General features: G+C 42.4%; 2 protein-coding genes across 4 annotated transcripts in view; one reads left to right on the top strand and one right to left on the bottom strand.

Annotated features, from left to right (window-relative positions):
• The window catches only part of LOC115173815 (ATP-binding cassette sub-family F member 1), a 28,916-nt gene extending 6,304 nt beyond the window's left edge, over positions 1-22,612 (top strand). The window contains exons 4-24 of one of the 3 annotated variants that reach the window (XM_029732243.1): positions 2,746-2,863; positions 2,993-3,024; positions 3,157-3,231; positions 8,233-8,289; positions 8,592-8,681; positions 10,508-10,576; positions 12,288-12,362; positions 12,478-12,573; positions 14,209-14,331; positions 15,878-16,064; positions 16,227-16,366; positions 16,604-16,752; positions 19,879-19,962; positions 20,112-20,236; positions 20,407-20,519; positions 20,615-20,789; positions 20,870-20,944; positions 21,049-21,119; positions 21,230-21,431; positions 21,528-21,665; positions 21,867-22,612. In XM_029732243.1, the coding sequence (XP_029588103.1) occupies positions 2,746-2,863; positions 2,993-3,024; positions 3,157-3,231; positions 8,233-8,289; positions 8,592-8,681; positions 10,508-10,576; positions 12,288-12,362; positions 12,478-12,573; positions 14,209-14,331; positions 15,878-16,064; positions 16,227-16,366; positions 16,604-16,752; positions 19,879-19,962; positions 20,112-20,236; positions 20,407-20,519; positions 20,615-20,789; positions 20,870-20,944; positions 21,049-21,119; positions 21,230-21,431; positions 21,528-21,665; positions 21,867-22,033 (2,361 nt within the window). In that variant the 3' untranslated portion in view covers positions 22,034-22,612. Of the gene's footprint in view, positions 1-2,742; positions 2,864-2,992; positions 3,025-3,156; positions 3,232-8,232; positions 8,290-8,591; positions 8,682-10,507; positions 10,577-12,287; positions 12,363-12,477; positions 12,574-14,208; positions 14,332-15,877; positions 16,065-16,226; positions 16,367-16,603; positions 16,753-19,878; positions 19,963-20,111; positions 20,237-20,406; positions 20,520-20,614; positions 20,790-20,869; positions 20,945-21,048; positions 21,120-21,229; positions 21,432-21,527; positions 21,666-21,866 lie in introns of all 3 variants that reach the window. The other 2 variants (XM_029732242.1, XM_029732244.1) reach the window with 2 other exon arrangements.
• mrps18b (mitochondrial ribosomal protein S18B) lies at positions 22,603-25,041 on the bottom strand. The gene is made up of 7 exons (XM_029732250.1): positions 24,853-25,041; positions 24,377-24,539; positions 24,094-24,191; positions 23,830-23,898; positions 23,628-23,694; positions 23,314-23,373; positions 22,603-23,164 (listed from the first exon to the last, which is right to left on the bottom strand). The coding sequence occupies exons 1-7, from the start codon at positions 24,931-24,933 to the stop codon at positions 22,968-22,970; spliced, it is 735 nt and encodes a 244-aa protein (XP_029588110.1). The 5' UTR covers positions 24,934-25,041; the 3' UTR covers positions 22,603-22,967.
• Positions 25,042-25,393: the final 352 nt, after the last annotated feature.

The raw sequence follows: 25,393 nt of genomic DNA, 5'->3' as shown, positions 1-25,393 counted from the left end.
AAATACGGAAACGTTCAGGATTTAATCTGACGGGTGGCATCCCTAAGTCTAAATATTGCTGTTACATTGCACAACCTTCAATGTTATGTCATAATTATGAACAATTCTGGCAAATTTAATTACGGTCTTTGTTAGGAAGAAATGGTCTTCACACAGTTCGCAACGAGCCAGGCGGCCCAAACTGCTGCATATACCCTGACTGCTTGCACAGAACGCAAGAGAAGTGACACAATTTCCCTAGTTAAAAGAAAGTCATGTTAGGAGGCAATATTTACTAAATATGCAGGTTTAAAAATATATACTTTGTATTGATTTTAAAGAAAGAATGTTTATGGTTAGGTACACTGGTGCAACGACAGTGATTTTTTTTCGCGAATGCGCTTGTTAAATCATCACCCGTTTGGAGAAGTAGGCTGTGATTCAATGAGAAATTAACAGGCACCGCATCGATTATATGCAACGCAGGACACGCTAGATAACTACACATGGTTGATATTACTAGTTTAACTAGTGATTATGCTAAGATTGATTGATTGTTTTTATAAGGTAAGTTTAATGCTAGCTAGCAACTTACCATGGCTTCTTGCTGCACTTGCGTAACAGGTAGTCAGCCTGCCACACAGGCTCCTCGTGGAGTGCAATGTAAGGCAGGTGGTTAGAGCGTTGGACTAGTAACCGGAAGGTTGCAAGATCGAATCCCCGAGCTGACAAGGTAAAAATCTGTCGTTCTGCCCCTGAACAAGGCAGTTAACCCACCGTTCCTAGGCCGTCATTGAAAATAAGAACGTGTTCTTAACTGACTTGCCTAGTTAAATAAAGGTAAAAAAATATATATATATGTATGTATGTATGTAAAAAAAAAATAATATATATATATATATAAATTAAATCGGCCACAATCGGCATTTTTGGACACCGATTGTGGCCGATTTAAAAAAAATAATAATAATAACAAAAAAATGAACTTGAAATCGGCCCTAATTAATCGGCCATTCCGATTAAATGGTCGACCTCTAGTCTGAATACTTTCTGAATGTGCTGTGTGTGTGTGTATATATACAGTGGCAAGAAAGAAAATAACTGCATTTCTGCATAAATTGGTAATAAAGTTAGATCTTCATCTAAGTCACAACAATAGACAAACACAGTCTGCTTAAACTAATAACACACAAATTATACGTTTTCATTTCTTTATTGAACATACTGTGTAAACATTCACAGTGCAGGGTGGAAAAAGTATCTGAACCCTTGGATTTAATAACAGTTTGACCCTTTTGCAGCAATAACCTCAACCAAATGTTTTCTATAGTTGTCGATCAGACCTGCACAACGGTCAGGAGGGATTTTGGACCGTTCCTCTTTAAAAAACTGTTTCAGTTCAGCAATATTCTTGGGATGTTTGGCATGAACCGCAGCATCTCAATTGGGGTTGAGGTCAGGACTCTGACTGGTCCACTCCAGAAGGCATATTTTCTTCTGTTGAAGCCATTCTGTTGCAGATTTACTTCTGTGTTTTGGATCGTTGTCCTGTTGCATCACCCAACTTCTGTTGAGCTTCAATTGGCGGACAGATAGCATTACATTCTCCTGCAAAATGTCTTGATAAACTTGGTAATTCATTTTTCCTTCGATGATAGCAAGTTGTCCAGGCCCTAAGGCAGCAAAGCAGCCCCAAACCATGATGCTCCATCCACCATACTTTACAGTTGGGATGAGGTTTTGATGTTGGTGTGCTGTGCTTTTTTTTTTCTCCACACATGAGTTGTTTGGAAGGTACACACAACACTAACTTTAGTTTCATCTGTCCACCGAATATTTTGCCAGTAGCGCTGTGGAACATCCAGGTGCACTTTTGCAAACTTCAGACGTGCAGCAAGGTTTTTTTTGGACAGTAGTGGCTTCTTTCGTGGTGTCCTCCCATGAACACCATTCTTGTTTAGTGTTTTACGTATCGTACACTCGTCAACAGAGATGTTAGCATGTTCCAGAGATTTATGCAAGTCTTCAGCAGACACACTAGGATTTTTCTTAACCTCATTGAGTATTCTGCGCTGTGCTCTTGCAGTCATCTTTGCAGGACGGCCATTCCTAGGGAGAGTAGCAACAGTGCTGAACTTTCTCCATTTATAGACAATTGGTCTTACCGTGGACTGATGAACATCAAGGCTTTTAGAGATACTTTTGTAACCCTTTCCAGCTTTATGCAAGTCAACAACTATTAAACTTAGGTCTTCTGAGATCTCTTTTGTTCGAGGCATTGTTCACATCAGGCAATGATTCTTGTGAATAGCAAACTCAAATTTGGTGTGTTTTTTTTTTTTTATAGGGCAAGGCAGCTCTAACCAACATCTCCAATCTTGTCTTATTGATTGTACTCCAGGTTAGCTGACTCCTGACTCCAATTAGCTTTTGGAGTCATTAGCCTAGGGGTTCACATACTTTTTCCAACCTACACTGTGAATGTTTAAATGATGTATTCAATATAGACAAGAAATACAAATATTTGTGTGTTGTTAATGTAAGCACACTGTTTGTCAATTGTTGTGACTTAAGATGAAGATCAGATCAAATGTGATGACCAATTTATGCATTTACTTTTTCATGTATGTATATGTGAGATATATATATATATATATATATAATTGTGATATGTATTGTGTGGTCCCTCCCTGCTAATACCTAGCCCTAGTAGTATCATGTGAACCATAATGCCTGTCTAATCTATTTTGCTATCGGTCTCAGAAGAAAAAGAAAGACCGGCGGAAAGGTAGAAGTGGCGAGGGAGACGATGATGATGACGAGGATATGATGGAGAAACTTAAGAAGCTGTCAGTGCAAGCCAGCGAGGACGAGGAAGAGGAAGGTAAGTTGACTGCTTAGTCTGTCAAACAAATGTCTAAATTTCAAGCTGGAAATGTTCAGTGTTGATAGCCTAGCTAGCCTTTCATCAACTTTGCTCACTCTCTCTTGCTCGCTCTCTTTCTCATCACAGTTGTGGCCCCTGGAAAAGGCAAGGGAAATAAGGTGAGCATGTTGTGCGTGCATCAGTCTTGATCACTATATCAGCCGTCTTTACAGTCTTGATCACTCCGTTCTATTACATTTTGGGGGTAGAATACACTATAATCCACTTTTAAATTGTATTTGTTGTCTCAGGGTGGGAACATCTTTGCAGCTCTCAGTCAGGGAGACAGTGATGATGATGGTGATGATGAGAGACTGATGAATAAGGTGCGTGGGGTCTTATGTTTGTGAGTCGTGTTCTAAATCTGAATGTGGATTCTATTGATACTAACCTAGTGTTTTAGAGGTCCAGGGAGCTCTAAGAAAGTGTTGGTGTTTACTATTTCATCCCACCCCTCTTCGTACTGTTCCTTTTCTATCACACTCACAATAATAGCTACACATGTTCAAATCAAAGTTTATTTGTCACGTGCGCCGAATACAACAGGTGTAGACCTTACAGTGAAACGCTTACTTACAGGCTCTAACCAATAGTGCGAAAAAGGTATTGGGTGAGTCTAGGGTTTGTATCCTCCTGATTCCTGCTTACAGGCAAAAATTAAAGCAGGAAATACCAGTGACTCGGTCTATAAAAAAAGTGGTCAGATGAAGCAGATGCTAAACTACAGGACTGTTTTGCTATCAGACTGGAACATATTCCGGGATTCTTCCAATGGCATTGAGGAGTACACCACATCAGTCACTGGCTTTATCAATATGTGCATCGAGGACGTCGTCCCCACAGTGACTGTACGTACATACCCCAACCAGAAGCTATGAATTACAGGCAACATTCGCACTGAGCTAAACGGTAGAGCTGCCGCTTTCAAGGTGCACGACTCTAACCCGGAAGTTTACAAGAAATCCTGCTATGCCCTGCGATGAACCATCAAACGGGCAAACCGTCAATACAGGGCTAAGATTGAATCATACTACACCGGCTCAGACGCTCGTCTTATGTGGCAGGGCTTGCAAACTATTACAGACTACAAAGGGAAGCACAGCCGCGAGCTGCCCAGGGACACGAGCCTACCAGATGAGCTATATCACTTCTATGCTCGCTTCGAGGCAAGCAACACTGAGGCATGCATGAGAGCATCAGCTGTTCCAGGCGACTGTGTGATAACGCTCTCCGTAGCCAACGTGAGTAAGACCTTTAAACAGGTCAACATACACAAGGCTGCGGGGCCAGACGGTTTACCAGGACGTGTGCTCCGGGCATGTGCTGACCAACTGGCAGGTGTCTTCACTGACATTTTCAACATATCCCTGTCTGAGTCTGTAATACCAACATGTTTCAAGCAGACCACCATAGTCCCTGTCCCCAAGAACACAAAGGCAACCTGCCTAAATGACTACAGACCCGTAGCACTCACGTCTGTAGCCATGAAGTGCTTTGAAAGGTTGGTAATGGCTCACATCAACACCATTATCCCAGAAACCCTAGACCCACTCCAATTTGCACTGCGCCCAAACAGATCCACAGATGATGCAATCTCTATTGCACTCCACACTGCCCTTTCCCACCTGGACAAAAGGAACACCTATGTGAGAATGCTATTGATTGACTACAGCTCAGCATTCAACACCATAGTACCCTCAAAGCTCATCACTAAGCTAAGGATCCTGGGACTGAACACCTCCCTCTGCAACTGAATCCTGTACTTCCTGACGGGCCGCCCCCAGGTGGTGAGGGTAGGTAGCAACACATCTGCCACGCTGATCCTCAACACTGGAGCTCCCCAGGGGTGCGTGCTCAGTCCCCTCCTGTACTCCCTGTTCACCCTCGACTGCATGGCCAGGCACGACTCCAACACAATCATTAAGTTTGCAGACGACATAACAGTGGTAGGCCTGATCACTGACAAAGACGAGACAGCCTATAGGGAGGAAGTCAGAGACCTGGCTGGGTGGTGCCAGAATAACAACCTATGCCTCAACGTAACCAAGACTAAGGAGATTTATTATGGATTACAGGAAAAGGAGGACCGAGCATGTCCCCATTCTCATCGATGGGGCTGTAGTGGAGCAGGTTGAGAGCTTCAAGTTCCTTGGTGTCCACATCAACAACAAACTACAATGGTCCAAACACACCAAGACAGTCATGAAGAGGGTACGACAAAGCCTATTCCCCCTCAGGAAACTTAAAAGATTTGGCATGGGTCCTGAGATCCTCAAAAGGTTCTACAGCTGCAACATCGAGAGCATCCTGACTGGTTGCATCACTGCCTGGTACGGCAACTGCTCGGCATCTGACCGCAAGGCACTACAGAGGGTAGTGCGCACGGCCCAGTACATCACTGGGGCTAAGCTGCCTGCCATCCAAGACCTCTACACCAGGCAGTGTCAGAGGAAGGCCCTAAAAATTGTCAGACCCCAGCCACCCCAGTCATAGACTGTTTTCTCTACTACCGCATGGCAAGTGGTACCGGAGTGCCAAGTCTAGGACAAAAAGGTTTCTCAACAGTTTTTACCCCCAAGCCATAAGACTCCTGAACAGGTAATCAAATGGCTACCCGGACTATTTGCATTGTGTTATTTGGCCACTTTAGTTGTGATACAAACCTTATCAAAACATATAGGGCTATGGGCTAGGCTACATGATGTGTGAGACTATGATTAGAAAAAGTCAAAAAAATGTGTGTTGTTTCTTGCTTTACTGCCCATGCTAGGCATCATTGACAAGTGGTAGTGCATCATTGACAAGTGGTAGTGCATCATTGACAAGTGGTAATGCCACTCATCAGACTATTCTTTATTTAATCTTGTCTTCAGATATTCTAAATAATGTGTGAAATTAGTTTTGATATAGGATGGACCATTATCATGCACCTGTCGGAACAGGGGCAGGGGAAATAAATTGAAAAATATAGTAGGCATAACCTATAGGAGGCTCATCCTCTTTAATAGAGGCCATCAACTCTGTTTTCTCACGCAATTGCATAGCCCATGGAATTGTTTCGCAACATGAGCTCATGGGCCCTCATGAAGTGTTTGATTTGATTTTTCAATTATATTTTTCTTTTTTTTCACCTTAATTTAACCAGGTAGGATAGTTGAGAACAAGTTCTCATTTACATCAGCGATCTGGCCAAGATAAAGCAAAGCAGTGCGACACAAACAACAACACAGAGTTACACATGGAATAAACAAGCGTACAGTCAATAACACAATAGAAAAAAATTACGTCTATATACAGTGTGTGCTTATGGCGTGAGGAGGTAAGGCAATAAATAGGCCATAGTAGCAAAGTAATTACAATTTAGCAAATTAACACTGGAGTGATAAATGTGCAGATGATGTGCAAGTAGAAATACTGGTGTGCAAAAGAGCAGAAAAGTAAATACAAATTATGGGGATGAGGTAGGTAGATTGGATGGGCTGTTTACAGATGGGCTATGTACAGCTGCAGCGATTGGTTAGATGCTTAGATAGCTGATGTTTAAAGTTAGTGAGGGAAATATAAGACCCCAGCTTCAGTGATTTTTGCAATTCGTTCCAGTCATTGGCAGCAGAGAACTGGAAGGAAAGGCGGCCAAATCAGGTGTTGGCTTTGGGGATGACCAGTGAGATATACATTTACATTTTAGTCATTTAGCAGACGCTCTTATCCAGAGCGACTTACAGTAGTGAATGCATACATTTCATACATTTTTTTTCTCCGTACTGGTCCCCCGTGGGAATCGAACCCACAACTTGGGGGTTGTGGGTTCGATTGCAAACACCATGCTCTACCAACTGAGCCACATGTAGCACGCGCTGGGGCGCGTGCTACGGGTGGGTGTTATCGTGACCAGTGAGCTAAGGCGGAGCTTTACCTAGCATAGACTTATAGATGACCTGGAGCCAGTGGGTCTGGCGACGAATAAGTAGCGAGGGCCAGCCGACTAGTGCATACAGGTCGCAGTGCTAGGTGGTATATGGGGCTTTGTTGACAAAACGGATGGCACTGTGATAGACTGCATCCTGTTTGCTGAGTAGTGTTGGAGGCTATTTTGTAAATGACATCGTCGAGGATCGGTAAGATAGTCAGTTTTACGAGGGTATGTTTGGAGCCGTGAGTAAAGGAGTCTTTGTTGCGAAATAGGAAGCCGATTTTAGATTTAATTTTGGATTGGAGATGCTTAATATGTGTCTGGAAGGGGAGTTTAGTCTAGCCAGACACCTAGGTATTTGTCGTTGTCCACATATTCTAAGTCAGAACTGTCCAGAGTAGTGATGCTAGTTGGGCGGGCGGGCAGCAAACGGTTGCCCGCACCCGCATTTAGTTTTACTGGCATTTAAGAGCAGTTGGAGGCCACGGAAGGAGTGTTGTATGGCATTGAAGCTCGTTTAGAGGTTTATCAGTGTCCAAAGTAGGGCCAGATGTATACAGAATGGTGTCGTCTGCGTAGAGGTTGATCAGGAAATCACCCGCAGCAAGAGTGACATCGTTGATATATACAGAGAAGAGTCGGCCCGAGAATTGAACCCTGTGGTACCCCCATAGACTGGCAGAGGGCCGGACAACAGGCCCTCCGATTTGACACACTGAACTCTGAGAAGTAGTTAGTGAACCAGGCGAGGCAGTCATTAGAGAAACCAAGGCTGTTGAGTCTGGGGCACAGCTGGGAGCTGAGGGGGGGTCTATAACAGGCGGCAGCAGTGAGAGATTTATTTCTGGAGAGATTATTTTTGAAAATTAGAAGCTCTAACTGTTTGGGCATAGACCTGTGAAGTAAGCCTGCAAAGTTCTGTCAATCTCTGCAGTAGATTGCAACTCCTCCCCCTTTGGCAGTTCTATCTTGACGGAAAATGTTGAAGTTGGGGATGGAGATCAACGCAATTGAGATTTCTGAGATGTCATTGTGATTAGTGACTGGCAGTTAGCAAGTTCAGTAGTCTACTAATGACCATTAGCAGCATCAGAGTTTTGGAGAAGCCTAGTTACGGTGTCTAAATGGTCACGTGGAATTTGACTGCGGTCATGACTCGTGACTGCCGGTGTGGCGGTAATACGGTCACCGTAACAGCCCTATTCCTACATTTCATTGCATTTCATCTACATGTGTTGGACAAATTTACATTGGCCAGAAGTGTTGGCTTGCAAGGCACTTATAATCGAATGATTTGAATTAAGCATGTCATTTTTCTTCATAACGACTTTGTGCTTGGTGTAAGGACATCTCTAATATTAAGGAACTGGTGTATCTGTGTGTTTGTCTTTGCGTCTTTAATACTTTAACACAGGAGGTTGAGAAGGTGCATAAGGGCAAGAAAAAAGATAAGCCAAAACCGAAAGCCAAGGTGGGTGATGGAATGGATTTATTCTCCTACTACACACTCTTTCTCCCCCCCCCCCCCCCCCCCCCCCCCCCCCATCCAACAGGGTTGATAACGGAAAGCAGAACATTTTAAGTTGTTCACTAACACATTCCCCTCTCAATCTATTCCCTTTTAATTTCAAAACACTTTATTTCACTACTTTTCTCTTTCTCATAGATCTCATATCTGCAGATCTAACCCACTGAAATACTCAACACAATAAAACTGATCTCACTTGTTCCCAGACATGGAGCCTCACTCTCCTTTTTCCTACATAAAACCAGGCTCCCTCTGATGAGGAAGAAAAGAAAGACGAGGATGAAAAGACAGCTGTGAAAAAGAACAAGAAACCAGAGGCTAAACCAGCACCCAAGGTCAGGCTTTTGATAGGCTTCGTGGAATTTTCACTATATTGCTTAGCCTATCTAGTCATTTCAGATCTACTGGAGTATCTAGGGAGTACAGAGTAGATCCTAGGGCTTGATTGATTTGGGATTCAGCATTATGTTGAACTAAATGAGACTCTTTTTTTATTTATTTATATATATATATACACACACACAGTTTACATACACTTATGTTGGAGTTTTTAAAACTAGTTTTTCAACCACTCCACAAATGTCTTGTTAACAAACTATAGTTTTGGCAAGTTGGTCAGGACATCTACTTTGTGCATGACAAGTAATTTTTCCAACAATTGTTTACAGACAGATTATTTAACTTATAATTCACTGGATCACAATTCCATTGGGTCAGAAGTATACATACACTAAGTTGACTGTGCCTTTAAAAACCTTGGAAAATTCCAGAAAATGATGCCATGACTTTAGAAGCTTCTGATAGGCTAATTGACATCATTTGAGTCAATTGGAGGTGTACCTGTGGATGTACTTCAAGGCCTACCTTCAAACTCAGTGCTTCTTTGTTTGACATCATGGGGAAATCAACCAAGACCTCAGAAAAACAATTGTATACCTCCACAAGTCCACGTTCATCTGTACAAACAATAGTATGCGAGTATAAATACCATGGGACCACGCAGTCGTCATACCGCTCAGGAAGGAGACGCGTTCTGTCTCCTAGAGATGAACGTACTTGTGCAAATCAATCCCAGAACAGCAGCAAAGAACCTTGTGAAGATGCTGGAGGAAACGGGTACAAAAGTATCTATATCCACAGTAAAACGAGTCCTATATCGACATAACCTGAAAGGCCGCTCAGCAAGGAAGAAGCCACTGCTCCAAAACCGCCATTAAAAAAGCCAGACTATGGTTTGCAACTGCAGATGGGGACAAAGATCGTACGTTTTGGAGAAATGTCCTCTGGTCTGATGAAACAAAAATAGAACTGTTTAGCCATAATGACCATCATTATGTTTGGAGGAAAAAGGGGGAGGCTTGCAAGCCGAAGAACACCATCCCAACTGTGAAGCACAGGGGTGGCAGCATCATGTTGTGGGGGTGCTTTGCTGCAGGAGGGACTGGTGCACTTCACAAAATAGATGGCATCATGAGGTAGGAAAATTATGTGGATATATTGAAGCAACATCTCAAGACATCAGTCAGGAAATTAAATCTTGGTCGCAAATGGGTCTTCCAAATGGACAATGACCCCAAACATACTTCCAAAGTTGTGGCAAAATGGCTTAAGGACAACAAAGTCAAGTTATTGGAGTGGCCATCACAAAGCCCTGACCTCAATCCTACAGAAAATTTGTGAGCAGAATTGAAAAAGCGTGTGCGAGCAAGGAGGCCTACAAACCTGACTCAGTTACTCTAGCCCTGTCAGGAGGAATGGGCCAAAATTCACCCAATTTATTATGGGAAGCTTGTGGAAGGCTACCCTCAACGTTTGACCCAAGTTGAACAAATTAAAGGCAATGCGCCCAAATACTAATTGAGTGTATGTAAACGTCTGACCCACTGGGAATGTGATGAAATAAATAAAAGCTGAAATAAATAATTCTCTCTGTTATTCTGACATTTCACATTCTTAATAATGTGGTGATCCTAACTGACCTAAGACAGGGAATTTTTACAAGGATTAAATGTCAGGAATTGTGAAACTGAGTTTAAATGTGTTTGGCTAAGGTGTATGTAAAACCTAAGGTTACATCACCTAAGGTGTATGTAACTTCAACTGTATTATTATTATTATTATTATTATTATTATTATTATTATTATTATTTTATTATTGTAGGCAACTGAGGAGGATGAAGCGGAGGACGAGAAGCCTCAGCCAAAGAAAGGCAAGAAGGAACAGCCCAAGGTGAGTGAAGAGCTCCAGTGGTAACAACACAAACTTTGTGTAAAACAGTTTTCCTTCTGGAATGTAGGGATGACATTCTATAGGAAATATAATGGGTTAGCAACATACAGTGCCTACATAAAGTATTCATACCCCTTGACTTATTCCATGTTTTTGTTATTATGGTGTGAATTTCAAATGTTTAATCTCACATCTGCACACACTACCCTATGACAAAGTGAAACATGTTTTTAGACATTTTAGCTAATTTATTGAAAATGAAATACAGATATCTCACTTACATAAGTATTCACACCCCTGAGTCAATACTTTGTAGAAGCACTTTTTGCAGTGATTACAGCTGTGAGTCTTTCTGGGTAAGTCTCCAAGAGCGTTCCACACCTGAATTTTGCAACAATTTGCCCATTATTCTTCAAGCTCTGTCAAGTTGGTTCTTGATCATTGATAGACAACCATTTTCAGGTCTTGCCATAGATTTTCAAGTAGATTTAAGTTGAAACTGTAACTTGGTAAGCAACTCCAGTGTGGATTTGACCTTGTGTTTTAGGTGATTGTCCTGCCGAAATGTGATTTTGTCTCCCAGTGTCTGGTGGAAAGCAGACAACCAGGTTTTCCTCTAGAATTTTGCCTGTACTTGGCTCCATTCAGTTTCTTTTTCTATCCTGAAAAACTCCCCAGTCCTTGCCGATTACAAGCATACCCATAACATGATGCAGCCACCAGTATGCTTGAAAATATGGAGAGATACTCAGTAATATGTTTGGGCAAATACAATACAACACTTTGTGTTCAGGATAAAAAGTGAATGCTTTGCCACATTTTCTGCAGTATTACTTTAGTGCCCTGTTGCAGGATGCATGTTTTGGAATATTTTTATTCTGTACAGGCTTCTTCTTTTCACTCTGTCAATTAGGTTAGTATTGTGGAGTAACTACGATGTTGATCCATCCTCAGTTTTCTCCTGTCACAGCCATTAAACTCTAACTGTTTTAAAGTCACAATTGGCCTCATGGTGAAATCCCTGAGTGGTTTCCTTCCTCTCTGGCAATTTGGTTAGGAAGGAAGCCTGTATCTTTGTAGTGACTGGGTGTATTGATACATCATCCGACGAGTAATTACTATCTTCACCATGCTCAAAGGGATATTCAATGTGTGCTTTTTTAATTTACTCATCTACCAATAGGTGCCCTTTGCGAGGAATTGGAAAACCTCCCTGGTCATTGTGGTTGAATCTGTGTTTGAAATTCACTGCTTGACTGAGGGACCTAAGAGATAATTGTATGTGTGGGGTACAGAGATGAGAGAGTCATTCAAAAATCATATTAGACACTGTTGCACACAGTCCATGCAACTTATCATGTGACTTGTTAAGCAAACTTTTACTCCTGAACTTATTTAGGCTTGCTGTAACAAAAGGGGTTAAATACTTATTGACTCATGACATTTCAGCTTTACATTTGTTTATAATTTGACATTGGTATTATGTGTACGCCAGTGACCCAAAATCTCAATTTAATCAATTTTAAATTCAGGCTGTAACACAACATTTTTAAAAAGTCAAGGGGTGTGAATACTTTCTGAATGCACTGTACTGTGTGACTATCTAGGCCAATATAATGCATGGCCACGGTATATGGGTCACAGTAGCACTTGATCTCTTGTCAGGGTAGTTTCTGTATTACCATAATGCTGTGTTACTTGTCCCATTCAGAGGATGAACAAACCTGCTCGCCCTCCGCGCAGCGAAGATGAAGAGGGTGATGACGATGAAGATGACACAATGAAGGTGTGTGTTTATCATCTAATCTGAGTCTGCTGTATGGAAGGGTCATACATGGCATGTAGAGCCACCTTAGAACGTCTAACTCACTGTCTCTCCCTCTGTCCCTCTCTACTGTCAGTGTGCTGAAGACGTGATAGCAGAGCAGGAGCAGGAGAAAGGTGACGACCCCTTTGCCAACATGAGCAAGAAGGAGAAGAAGAAGAAAAAGAAAATGGTAACAGTACCAATCAAAGTTTTAGAACCCCTACTCATTCCAGGGTTTTTCTTTATTTTTACTATTTTATACATTGTAGAATAATAGTGAAAACATCTAAGCTATGAAATGACACACATGGAATCATTTAGTAACCAAAAAAGTGTTAAACAAATCAAAATATATTTTAGATTCTTCAAAGTAGCCACGCTTTGCATTGATGACAGCTTTGCACACGCTTGGCATTCTCTCAACCAGCTTCATGAGGTAGTCACCTGGAATTGATTTAAATTAACAGGTGTGCCTAGTTAAAAGTTAAATAGTGGAATTTCTTTCCTTAATGCGTTTGAGCTAATCAGTCGTGACAAGGTAGGTGTGGTATACAGAGGATAGCCCTATTTGATAGACCAAGTCCATATTATGGCAAGAACAGCTCAAATAAGCAAAGAGAAACAACAGTCCATCATTACTTTAAGACACGAAGGTCAGTCAATCCGGAAAATTTCAAGAACATTGAAAGTGCAGTCACAAAAACCATCAAGCGCTATGATGAAACTGGCTCTCATGAGGTCCGCCACAGGAAAGGAAGACCGAGAGTTACCGCTGCTGCAGAGGATAAGTTCATCAGTTACCAGCCTCAGAAATCGGCACAAAACTGCACCTCGAATTGCAGCACCAATAAATGCTTCAGAGTTCAAGTAACAGACACACCAACTGTTCAGAGGAGACTACGTGAATGAGGCCTTCATGGTCGAATTGCTGCAAAGAAACCACTACTAAAGGACACCAATAAGAAGAGACTTGCTTGGGCCAAGAAACACAAGCAATGGACATTAGACCGGTGGAAATCTGTCCAAATTTGATATTTTTGGTTCCAACCACCGTGTCTTTTTGAGCCACCGATTAGGTGAACGGATTATCTCCAAATGTGTGGTTCCCACCGTGAAGCATGGAGGAGGTGTGATGGTGTGGGGGTCCTTTGCTGGTGACTTTATTTAGAATTCAAGGCCTACTTAACCAGCATGGCTACCACAGCATTATGCAGTGATACACCATCCCATCTGGTTTGGGCTTAGTGGGACCATTTGTTTTTCAACAGGACAATGACCCAAACACACCTCCAGGATGTGGAAGGGCTATTTGACCAAGAAGAAGAGTGCTGCATCAGATGACCTGGCCTCCACAATCACCTGACCTCAACCAAATTGAGATGGTTTGTGATGAGTTGGACCGCAGAGTGAAGGAAAAGCAGCCAACAAGTGCTCAGCATGTGTGTGAACTCCTTCAAGACTGCTGGAAAAGCATTCTGGGTGACTACCTCATTGAGAGAATGCCAAGAGTGTGCAAAGCTGTCATCAAGGCAAAGGGTGGTTACTTTGAATAATCTAAAATATATCTTATATTTGTTTAATACTTTTTTGGTTACTACATGATTCCATATGTGTTATTTCATAGTTTTGATGTCTTCACCATTATTCTACAATGTAGAAAATAGTCAAAATAAAGACAAACCTTCAAATGAGTAGGTGTGTCCAAACTTTTGACTGGTACTGTATATACTCTACAAATATTGACCTTTTGAGAGCCTTTGGGCCAAACCAGAGACAGAAGCATTTTATTAATTGGAAGTGTGTGTCTGTGCCTCTGTGTTTCTAGATTGAGTATGAGAAGCAGGTAGCCAGTGTGCGTGCTGCCAACGCCATTGAGGGTGACTTCTCCGTGTCCCAGGCTGAGTTGTCTTCCAGGCAGGCCATGCTGGAGAACGCATCAGATATCAAGGTGACCTGACCCTCTCAACTCTTCTAGTGTTTCTTTATTCTGAAGAATTGAGAGAACTACATAGTTATTTTACTGAAGAAAAACTCAATAGTACTAAAAATCGACTCAATCGACACACATCTCTATCTTTCTCTTATATTATATTACACAGGCACAAACAAGTATGTAGACACCCCTTCAAATTAGTGGATTTGGCTATTTCAACCACACCCGTTGCTGACAGGTGTATAAAATTGAGCACATAGCCATGCAATCTCCATAGACAAACACTGGCAGTAGAATGGCCCGTACTGAAGAGTTAAGTGAATTTCTACGTGGCACCGTCATAGGATGCCACCTTTCCAACAAGTCAGTTCGTCAAATTTCTGCCCTGCTCGAGCTGTCATGGTCAACTGTAAGTGCTGTTATTGTGAATTGGAAACGTTTAGCCGCAACAATGGCTCAGCCGCGAAGTGGTAGTCCACACAAACTCACAGAACGGGACCGCTGAGTGCTGAAGCGCGTAGTGCGTAAAAATCATCTGGAACCAACGTCAGCACAAGAACTGTGCGTTGGGAGCTTCATGAAATGGATTTCCATGGCCGAACAGCTGCACACAAGCCAAAGATTGCCATGCGCAATGACAAGTGTCGGCTGGAGTGGTGTAAAGCTCGCCGCCATTCGACTCTGGAGCAGTGGAAATGCGTTCTCTGGAGAGATGAATCACGCTTCACCATCTGGCAGTCCAACAGAGTAAGCTGGATTTGGAGAAAGCTACCTGCCCCAATGCATAGTGCCAACTGTAAAGTTTGGTGGAGGCGGAATAATGGTCTGGGGCTATTTTTCATGGTTCGGGCTAGGCCCCTTAGTTCCAGTGATGGGAAATCTTAATGCTACAGCATACAATGTCATTCTGGACGATTCTGTGCTTTCAACTTTGTGGCAACAGTTTGGGGAACTTCCTGTTTCAACATGACAATGCCCCTGTGCACAAAGCGAGGTCCATACAGAAATAGTTTGTCGAGATTGATGTGGAAGAACTGGACTGCGCAGAGCCCTGAGCTCAACTCTATCGAACACCTTGGGGAGCCAGGCCTAATCACCCAACATCAGTGCCTGACCTCACTAATGCTCTTGTGGCTGAATGGATGTAAGTCTCTGCAGCAATGTTCCAACATCTACTGGAAAGCCTTCCTGGAAGAGTGGAGGCTGTTATAGCAGCAAAGAGGGGACCAACTTAATGCCCATGATTTTGGAGTAAGATGTTTGACGAGCAGGTGTCCACATACTTTTGGTCATGTAGTGTAATGTCTTATCACCCACAAGAAGAATGGTTGTATGGACGAGGATGGTTGTTGGGATTCATCAAATGGCTGAATGTCTATGTAACTGAAACATTGCACTTTATGTATTGTGTTTCTTTGTAAGCACACAGTGTGAGTATGAGGAGGTAGTCCCTTCAACCATTCCTTATGGAATGTCAAGTGGGGAGCCCTAAAGTTCTGGGTATCAGAGTTCACCTGTGGTGGTTTCAGTGTTTTAATGTGCTGCTCTTTGTTTCCTCTAGCTGGAGAGGTTCAGTATATCAGCTCACGGGAAAGAGCTGTTTGTCAATGCAGACCTCCTGGTGGTGGCAGGAAGACGCTACGGTCTGGTTGGACCTAACGGGAAGGGGAAGACCACGCTTCTGAAACATATCGCCAACAGAGCTCTCAGTATCCCTCCTAACATCGACGTGCTGCTCTGTGAGCAAGGTATGTCACCTGTCCTCTAAAGAACCCCCCCCATCATACCTTTCTCTGTCTCCTTCCCTTATCCTCTCTACCCCTCTTCTCCCTTTCTCTCTTCCCCTCTCACTTCACCCCCACCGTCTTTTCTCCCTTTAACACCCTGTCGTGCTCTCCATATCGCCATAGAGGTGATGGCGGATGACACCCCAGCGGTCCAGGCTGTGTTGAAGGCAGACACCAGGCGTTTGAAGCTCCTAGAGGAGGAGAGACAGTTGCAGGCTCTGCTGGAGAAAGGAGAAGACAGTGTGGCTGAGAGACTGGACAAGGTATGGGGAAGCATCAACATTGAACCCTAATATACTCTTAGATCTGCCAGGCAAAATATTCACTTCCTAATTGCTATGATAATCTATTGAATACAGGGCTGGGGTCAGGTTTTCATTCAGACTGTGGTAACTGGAAAAAGAGTCATGGTCTCTTAACCTGCATTCAGATAGTAATGTAATATCTGTCAATCGACTAAACCACTGCATGTGTACATATCGTGTGTCTGTCTCAACCAGGTCTATGAGGAGTTGAGGATCATCGGGGCAGCAGCAGCGGAGGCTAAAGCCCGTCGTATCCTGGCTGGTCTCTCCTTCACCCCAGAGATGCAGAACAGAGCTACCAAGAAGTTCTCTGGAGGCTGGAGGATGAGAGTCTCACTAGCCAGGTACGTTTTTTTCTGAATTCCAAGTGCAGGTGTAGGATCTTAATTCGATCACTCTTTTGTTGCTGAGAATTTACAGGAAATGTAGATGAGTTTCATGATTCAAATAAATTAATTGAAAACCCACACTAACACATGGTTATATTAACAGTATTGCGCTTTTCATGTAACCTACTTTTGGCCAACTAATAACCTAACCACCAATCAAGCAACCCTATGGACTTAAAGTTCAAATTCTTTTATTTAACCAGGAAGGGCTCATTGAGATTTGAAATCTCTTTTTCAATAGCGTCCTGGCCAAGATGGGCAGCACCAAGTCATTACACAACTAGACAGACATGAAAAACTACAGGTAATCTAGTAAAAAAAACAGATGTCACAAGAGCATAACAAAATCATAAAACAGCAAATTAAAAACATTGACAGGTGAGGGAATCAGCCTCAATCATTCATCAATTATTTCAAAACACCAATAGGGACAAGTTTTTCCAGTTGAAAAGTATTTTGTAAGGCGTTCCAAGCCGATGGCTCAGTGTACATAAAAGCCCTAGTAGTAAACCCAAAATGCCTTTGTAAATACGAGTGACTAGAGAAGGCCAGCCAACCCTGGTATATAAAGTGCAGTGGTGCGTAAGTGTTTTGCAGTTTAAAATAAATATCGATGCTTCATGGTAAAGGGTGTCAATTGATCTCAACCACTGAGCGGAAGCATTTATATATGAAATATCCCCGTAGTCTAGTAAAGGCATAAATGTAGCTGATACTAGCCTCCTTCTGACTTCAAAAGAAAAACAGGCCATATTCCTAAAATAAAATCCCAATTTTTTTTGTATGTTATTGAATATGCAATTTAAAAGAGACCGTCATCAACTAAAATTCCAAGATATTTATATGCGGTTACAGTCTCAATCTCATTGCCCTGACAGGCAGTAATAGGTGAAAGGTTCAGAGGTCTATTTCTTGTTTTAGAAAACACCATTAGTTTAGTTTTGTCAGTATTGAGGATAAGATTCAATTGACACAATGTATGTTGAACAGTATAAAAAGGTTCTGAATAGCTTTTGTGAGAGACGAGGCACAACAATAAATAACAGTATCATCAGCATAAAAGTGAAGTGGCGCATTTTGCTAATTTTTGTCTTAAATGATTTATATAAATAGTGAATAAGAGGGCACCAAGTACAGAGCCTTGGGGCACACGTTTCAGACAGAAAATGTAAGACATGAGCCCATCAAATTGAGTGCACTGAGTTCTATCAGACAGATAGTTAGCAAACCATGCAACTGCATGCTCCGAAAGACCTATGCTCAACAATCTCTGCCTCAGTATAGCATGATCAACTGTAACTAAAGCCTTAGAGATCAATAAAAAGTGAGAGAGAGTGCTGTTTTTTTTGTCAAGGCTTCAGTGATGTCATTTAAAACCTTCATGGCTGCTGTAATTGTGCTATGCTTCTTCCTGAAGCCCGATTGGTACATTGATAAAATAGAGTTAGTATATAAAAACTATTTTAGCTGTTCACTAACAAGGGTTTCAAGTATTTTCGCCAGGGGTGACAGCTTTGAGATTGGCCTATAATTATTTAAGAGTTGGATCTCCCACTTTTAAAAGTGGTAGGACAAATGCTGATTTCCAGATCTTTGGAATTTCATTAAGTTCCAGGGTTAGATTGAACAGATATGTAAGTGGTTCACCTATAACAGCCAATCACAGTTATAAAGAGACCCTTTGAATTCTCAAGATTCAAAGCAAGAAATTCCAACTGTTTCCAAATAGTTTCAGACTTTGCCACACTTACAAGGAATTTAGTCTTTACATATAGCCACACCCCCACCTTAACTTGATCAGTGCATTACACATTGTAACCATTTATACAAATATCCGTATCAAGAACAGACTTGCTGAGCCAGGTTTCAGGAAAAACAATTGCATCAATTGCATTATTGATTTAGCCCAAATCCTAACCCCAACAATTGACAATAGGCTGCGTACATTTTAAATGAAAAATACCAAGACCAGATCTAGATTTAACATCAGAGGGGGTTTGGAGACATTGCATATCAGGGTTAGGCTGCATGTTACCTGATATCAACAACAGAAGAATAACTAGGCACCTCTGTTTAATAACCTTGCACGGCTTCTCTTTTTTTAAGAGACCTACTGCAAGCGAGTTTCCAGACAGTACAAAAGTCATTTAAAAACATTAGACTTTGGTAGTGACACAAGTTCTTACTGTTCACATCATGCCCCAAATGCATCGGCACTTGGACGAGTGGACCGAGTGAAAGAGCGAGTTCCCGCAGACAACATGTTTAATGGGCGGGAGAGCACATTTTCAGATGTACTCACCCAGCGACAATGTTATTTTTCTCCAGAGTTCAGTAAAGTCAGTGCACAAAGCAATACCACAAATTGTAATTTTCTGAGAGCTGTAAGAAATAGAGGCCAAAGAAAGGTAAGGTGAGAGAGGGCCTGTGTGTGTGTGTGTGTGTATGTATGTGGGGGTCGATTGAGAGAAGGGCTTGGGGATTGTTGAGCTGCCTCTGACAGCCAGGCGGAGAGCGAAGAGGAGCAGCTTGGATGAGACACTCCGCAGAGGGAAAGCTGAGGATAGAACCCAGACCAGCCAGAGAGAGGGTTACTTTGGTTAACTTCAAGTGAAGAAGTACAAATAGTGGAAAAAAAGTTATCCGAGGTTGAGGGAGACCCGCGATCTTTACACCAGCAAAACTAAATAGTTTGCAATACACAACAAGGAAATTGTAGATTTGTTCCATTGTTAATTAATAGGTTATTAGTAGGTTGAAAACTACTAGTCACAAACGACTTGCTGCCATCTTGGATTGTGCTGTTAAAATATAAGTCAAATTAAGCTCATATCTGTTGACCCCTTAGCCCTCCCAGGGCAATTCTATACATCTGAAAGGATTTGATTTTGAGGTTTTAGCAATATGGGAATTTCTTCCAATATTTTTTTTTTCTTCAGCTACTTCTGCAGGTCAAGTCAAACGTAATTCAAAGTGCATTTTTACAAAGTCACTTTTACAGAGAATAAAAATTAACGAAAGTGTAACGTAGATAAAACAGTGAAAATTAATTCTAAGCTTCCAGTGGCTCTCTCCTACCAGAGCTCTGTTCATGGAGCCCACCCTGCTGATGCTGGATGAGCCCACCAACCATCTTGACCTCAACGCTGTCATCTGGCTCAACAAGTAAGGGCACACCACACACAGTCTTTTACTTAAATATAATTTATTTCACAGGGCCACACAACATGCAGCTGCTTACTCAATGGGTCTTCTTTCTGCCCTGGATCTGTGAATGATACCACTGCAGTGGCTAATATGTTAATCTCTCCTAGCTACCTTCAGGGCTGGAAGAAGACTCTCCTCATCGTGTCTCACGACCAGAGTTTCCTGGACGATGTGTGTACTGACATAGTTCACCTGGACAACCAGAAACTTTACTACTACAGAGGGAACTACCGTGAGTTTATTAGCGATGTACATTCTTTCTCCTACCCCACAAACAACACATTAAAAAACAAATGTGTATATGACTAGTTCTATACACATTTACATTTGGCCGGAGCTCTTATCCAGAGCCACTTGCAGTTAGATCCATGTTCTATAGATTGAAGCTTCTCTCTCTCCAAGTGACGTTTAAGAAGATGTACGTTCAGAAGCAGAAGGAGCTCCAGAAACAGTACGACAAACAGGAGAAGAAGCTCAAAGATCTCAAGGCTGGAGGGAAGTCCACCAAACAGGCCGTGAGTACAGTACAGCTACCTGTTTAGACATGGTTCTACCTGGATCTGTCTCTGTACTTCTCCCATCATTCACTGTTTTCTGTCTCGCTCTCTAGGAGAAGCAGACTAAGGAAGCCTTGACCAGGAAGCAAGCGAAGGGAAAGAAGAAGGGAGGAGTGGAGGAGGAGAGTCAGGAAGCTACAGAGTTGCTCAAACGACCCAAAGAGTACACTGTCAAATTCACCTTCCCCAACCCTCCTTCTCTCTCTCCTCCCATCCTCGGCCTGCACAGTGAGTTCTCCCTCTTTTTTTCCCCTCTTCCCCTCTCACTTTTTGTATATCCCTGTTTAACCCTCTGCTCTCTGTCTCAGGTGTAGACTTTGCCTTTGAGGGACACAAACCCCTCTTCAAGAATGTGGACTTTGGTATCGACATGGAGACTAGAAGTAAGTAGAAATCCTTTCTGTTTGCATACCTGCGACACGTTGGACTTTCTGGTCATTAGCCTCCATACTATACCTTAACTTTTTTTTTTTTTTTTCTTGTTCAGTTTGTATAGTTGGACCCAATGGAGTCGGGAAGAGTACCCTATTACTACTTCTCACGGGCAGGTTAAATCCAGTATGTTTCCCTTCAAACAATACATATGATCTATATATACAAATACAGCACCTGTTTGTGTACTGATGGGTGTAACTGTCAAGCTAAATGTGTGTTGATTGGCCTTTCAGTCCAAGGGGGAGATGAGAAAGAACCATCGGCTGAAGGTGGGCTTCTTCAACCAGCAGTATGCTGACCAGCTGAACATGGAGGAGGCAGCTACAGAGTACCTCCAGAGGAACTTCAACCTGCCCTACCAGGACAGCAGGAAGTGTCTGGGCCGCTTCGGACTGGAGAGCCACGCACACACCATCCAGATCTCCAAGCTATCAGGTTAGGATTAGAAACATGCACGTGCGCACACACACACACCATCCAGTGTGTCGATCTGTTCTTCTAAATGTCTTCTCTTTGTTCCTCTCCATACAGGTGGTCAGAAAGCCAGAGTGGTGTTTGCTGAGCTGGCCTGTCGGCAACCTGACGTTCTCATCCTGGATGAGCCTACTAACAACCTGGACATTGAGTCGATCGATGCCTTATCAGAAGCTATCAACGAGTACAAAGGAGGTATGAGGATGTTTATTTTTGTTAAAATGTAGGATCAGAAAGTAGCCTCTGAAATTGGTGTAGTGATGGCATAAATAAAATGCCGGTCAACATCAAACACATAATTTGCATGCTGTCGATAGTGCCCTTTGGTAGAGACTTCGGACATCAGTGTTTCTCATATCTTAAGATTATATCCTCTTCCCTGTTGTCCCATCACAGCGGTGATCATTGTGAGTCACGATGCCCGGCTGATCACTGAGACAGCCTGTCAGCTGTGGGTGGTGGAGGACCGGTCCGTCAACCAGATAGACGGAGACTTTGAGGACTACAAACGGGAGGTCCTGGAATCACTGGGGGAGACCCTGGTCCACAAGGTCAAGGAGTGACCTACCTACAGCAGAACCAGGGCTCTATTCCCTAATGTACTGCACTATGTAGGGAATAGGGTGCCATTTTGAACAGACCCCAGGAGGAAATAGAAATGTAATGCAATATAACCCACCACTGATGCTGGGGTGCATCTTCATAGTCTAAAGTGGCTTCCTTTCTTCGTCTCCTCGATCATTCTGAACTTTTTTGGAAACGTCATGGCTGAAGTCAAGGAAGCCACGTTGGATTATTCAGACGCACCCCTGGTGTACTGCAGTATCCTATGAGATACATTTTCAGAACTACAACTCGCCCCCTTGCCCCCCTATACACACACCTGTAGATCTGAAAAGATAGGATCCAGAAGTGTCTTGGGCAAGGGGGTGATTTGGAATTCAGAATTTGACTGAACGAATAGGCATGTCTCATGGGACAGGAAGAAAGCAATATGCTGAAGTACTTACAATAGAGGAAATGGCAATACATTACCACTGGCTCCATACATGTAGAAACAGACCTCTTAACTGGGAATAAACATACCTGTATCAAGTATTTCCTACAGACAAAAAGGCAATGAAATAAATGATTTTGCATCTTACATGTTTTTATTGTACCACTTGCTCTTTAAATACAAAACCATGGATATGAGATTAGACAGATTACTCATGGATGGTCCATATAGTAGCATGTACTGTAACTGAGCTGATAAATTGTAGCCTGGGATTTAATCTGTGGCGTGTTTTAGCGTATTGTTTGTGTAAGGCTAAATTGCCTTTCATATTTTTAGTCTAAGGTCCAAAAACAAAACACTGTCTAACAATCTGAATATTTTGACACTAATTTGTTTTATATACAAAATGTACTCTGTCCAGAATCACCAAATTAAATCCTCAAACTTTCACCATAATTCCTCTGATACTCCCTCATCAATTTCAGGTAGGTCTTTCTCATCTATTTCAAATATGCCTTATAGGTCTTCTTGACTTTAGCCACTTCAGTCTTGTCCGGCTGTATGGTGTGGTACCACCGGTACCAAGGATCACCTGAGGTAATGGTGGGGGGAGGAGGGGTTGAGCCCACTGCGTCATGGCAGTTGGAGTAGTCCTCTCCTGAGAAGTCCACATGAGGAACCTGGAAGGGTAGAAGCCCTGGAAAAAATATAGACAATGTCATGTAGAGAACTACATATTCTGTTTTTGTGGCCTTGTTGAAGCACTGGGCTGGTCACAAAAATGCAATTCTCCATTATTACTGTAGCGCTCTAGCATTCTGCTCCTTAGTCAGAGGCTGAACTTACCATGGTCTCTTGCAGTGCCAATCGCCTGATTGAGATGCTTTTGCTGTTTCTGACACACTCCTGGATAAAAATGTAGACAGATAATATAAAATGTGGCACTTTAGTTACCTGAACCCTTGCAAAAGGTTGTTTACTTCATGGAGAAATGTTTTAAAGTCACTGAAACACCTATGGGCAGCCTCAGTGTCGACTGTTTGTCAATCAAATAACTTATTTTGATGACACCAGCAAGCGTTTAGATAACACCTGCTGAATTCAGCATGGATGATTCATTCATAGAATTGTATACATATTAGGTAAATTGAACATCTTACCTGTCCGTGTGGAGTCATAGACAATGCCTGTATTTGGACTGATGAACTGTTGCAGTAGCTTCACATTCTACAGGAAGACAATGGGCCATTGATTTACAAACACAATTGAATAGCCTGTTAAGTCAACTGAACAAAACCAATCAAATGCAATCTAATATTCCATTGCTCACAATGTGTGTGTTCCATGAGTGAGAGACCAGACCTGATAGTGGATGATGACATTGGAGTCTCGACAGATTGGACAGGGGTTCCCACATATCTTGTCTCCTCTCTGAAAACGAAACAAAGTGAGGTTGCAATCACATCTGTTTAGTGGAGAATATAATAATAATATGGGGTTATAGAGCAGACAGCATCATGGAAGACATCCTCTGATCATCTGTGCACTCCCCAAAGCCTGGGTAATAGCTCAGAGAACTGTCACAAGTCTTGGTCAAGGTTACAGAACCAGCTCTGTTACACGTACAATGCAAGTCTTGCGTGTCTTCTGAGGAGGAATCCCGCCTTTGTGGTTCCTCCTGTAGTCAGACCACACTGGACTGGTTCCATAGAGCGCTATGTACTCTACAAATAGGAGAGGAGGATGGACACCAAGTCAATGCTCACATATGGATGGATTAACAAATTAATTACACTAGTCCTGGACTACTTGCATGGAGATTCTCCATTGAGCATACTTTGTCTGGGTATGCAGAACTATCCCTTAAAAAAAGTGTGTAGAGTAGACATTCAAGGTCTAATCTCCATACCTTCGCTCTCCAGGTAGTCCCATGGTCTGTCCTTGTAGCGGGCAAGCGCCTGCCCTGCCTCAGCGGCATCACTGGGGATCTCAGGTGAGGCTGCAGTGCAGAGAGAGAGGCTGGACTGCACACCTGGAAACACAGCCTGGGTGCAAAGCCTGACAGGTACACTCTTTGGAAGATAGAAACCAAACAAATATTGTGACTGTCAGTCAAGTATGAAACATGCAAATACAGTGTACTGTACACAAGACAATACTGCTAATCATTTAGCATGGACTGGTTATGTGAAACATATGACTGGTGTTGTATTGGATGATGCACAGGTATGTTTCTAACTAGCTAGCTCTATAACTTAATTAGCTGTAGCTGGCTAGTGAACTACCGACAGTAGTTCGGTCACTGTTTCATGATCTAAATGTGCAGCAGAAGTCCTAGCTTTTGCTTACCTGACGCACTATAGAAAATAATTAATTGTGAAGTACCTTATTCTGCCGAATATTCTGTAAAAGGAAAGGGGTCACGCGGCATAAAACCCTTCCAACGCCTCGTATGGATGCTGCCATTTTGCCTTTCACAGCTGAGGGTTGAAAGTTTACAGGTGAAAGGTGAAGTAGCACATTATTTATTTGTGTGCATGACCAAAGAAACTAATTTTGGACTTCAAGGAACCTATTTTATGAATTTTACTTCATTATTAATTTCGTCATTTGAAATTTAAGGGCAAGGTTTTGATAGTGTCCGCGGGTGTGGCAGGCAACGTGCTCGAGTGCGTCGCAGCCATTTTGTACAAATATTACAATCGAATTTATACCCAAATGTGATATTATAACCAAGTACAAGTAACATATTTTATGAGTTATCACTGATAGTGATTCAATTTTTTACTGATAAGCAACAATAGACTTGAGACGTGAAAGAAATTGAAAAGAGAATGTACAAAACGTGTGCAACGCCCTCTTTCTGTCCTTGATGGACAATGAAGGTCGTTCTTCAACAGCGCGTGATCAAAAACTCCATTTTGTT

Source organism: Salmo trutta, chromosome 34, assembly GCF_901001165.1.
Source record: "Salmo trutta chromosome 34, fSalTru1.1, whole genome shotgun sequence".
Taxonomy (NCBI): Eukaryota; Metazoa; Chordata; class Actinopteri; order Salmoniformes; family Salmonidae; genus Salmo; species Salmo trutta.
The sequence above is the reverse complement of the archived record's forward strand: the minus strand, read 5'-3'. Positions and strand labels throughout refer to the sequence as shown.

Coding starts and splice junctions, on each gene's coding strand:
- mrps18b (XM_029732250.1), bottom strand. CDS start 24,933: ATGGCAGCATCCATACGAGGCGTTGGAAGGGTTTTATGCCGCGTGACC. Junction 24,192..24,376: donor GGACTACCTGGAGAGCGAAG/GTATGGAGATTA, acceptor TCCTATTTGTAG/AGTACATAGCGCTCTATGGA. Junction 23,695..23,829: donor ATGTCATCATCCACTATCAG/GTCTGGTCTCTC, acceptor GTCTTCCTGTAG/AATGTGAAGCTACTGCAACA.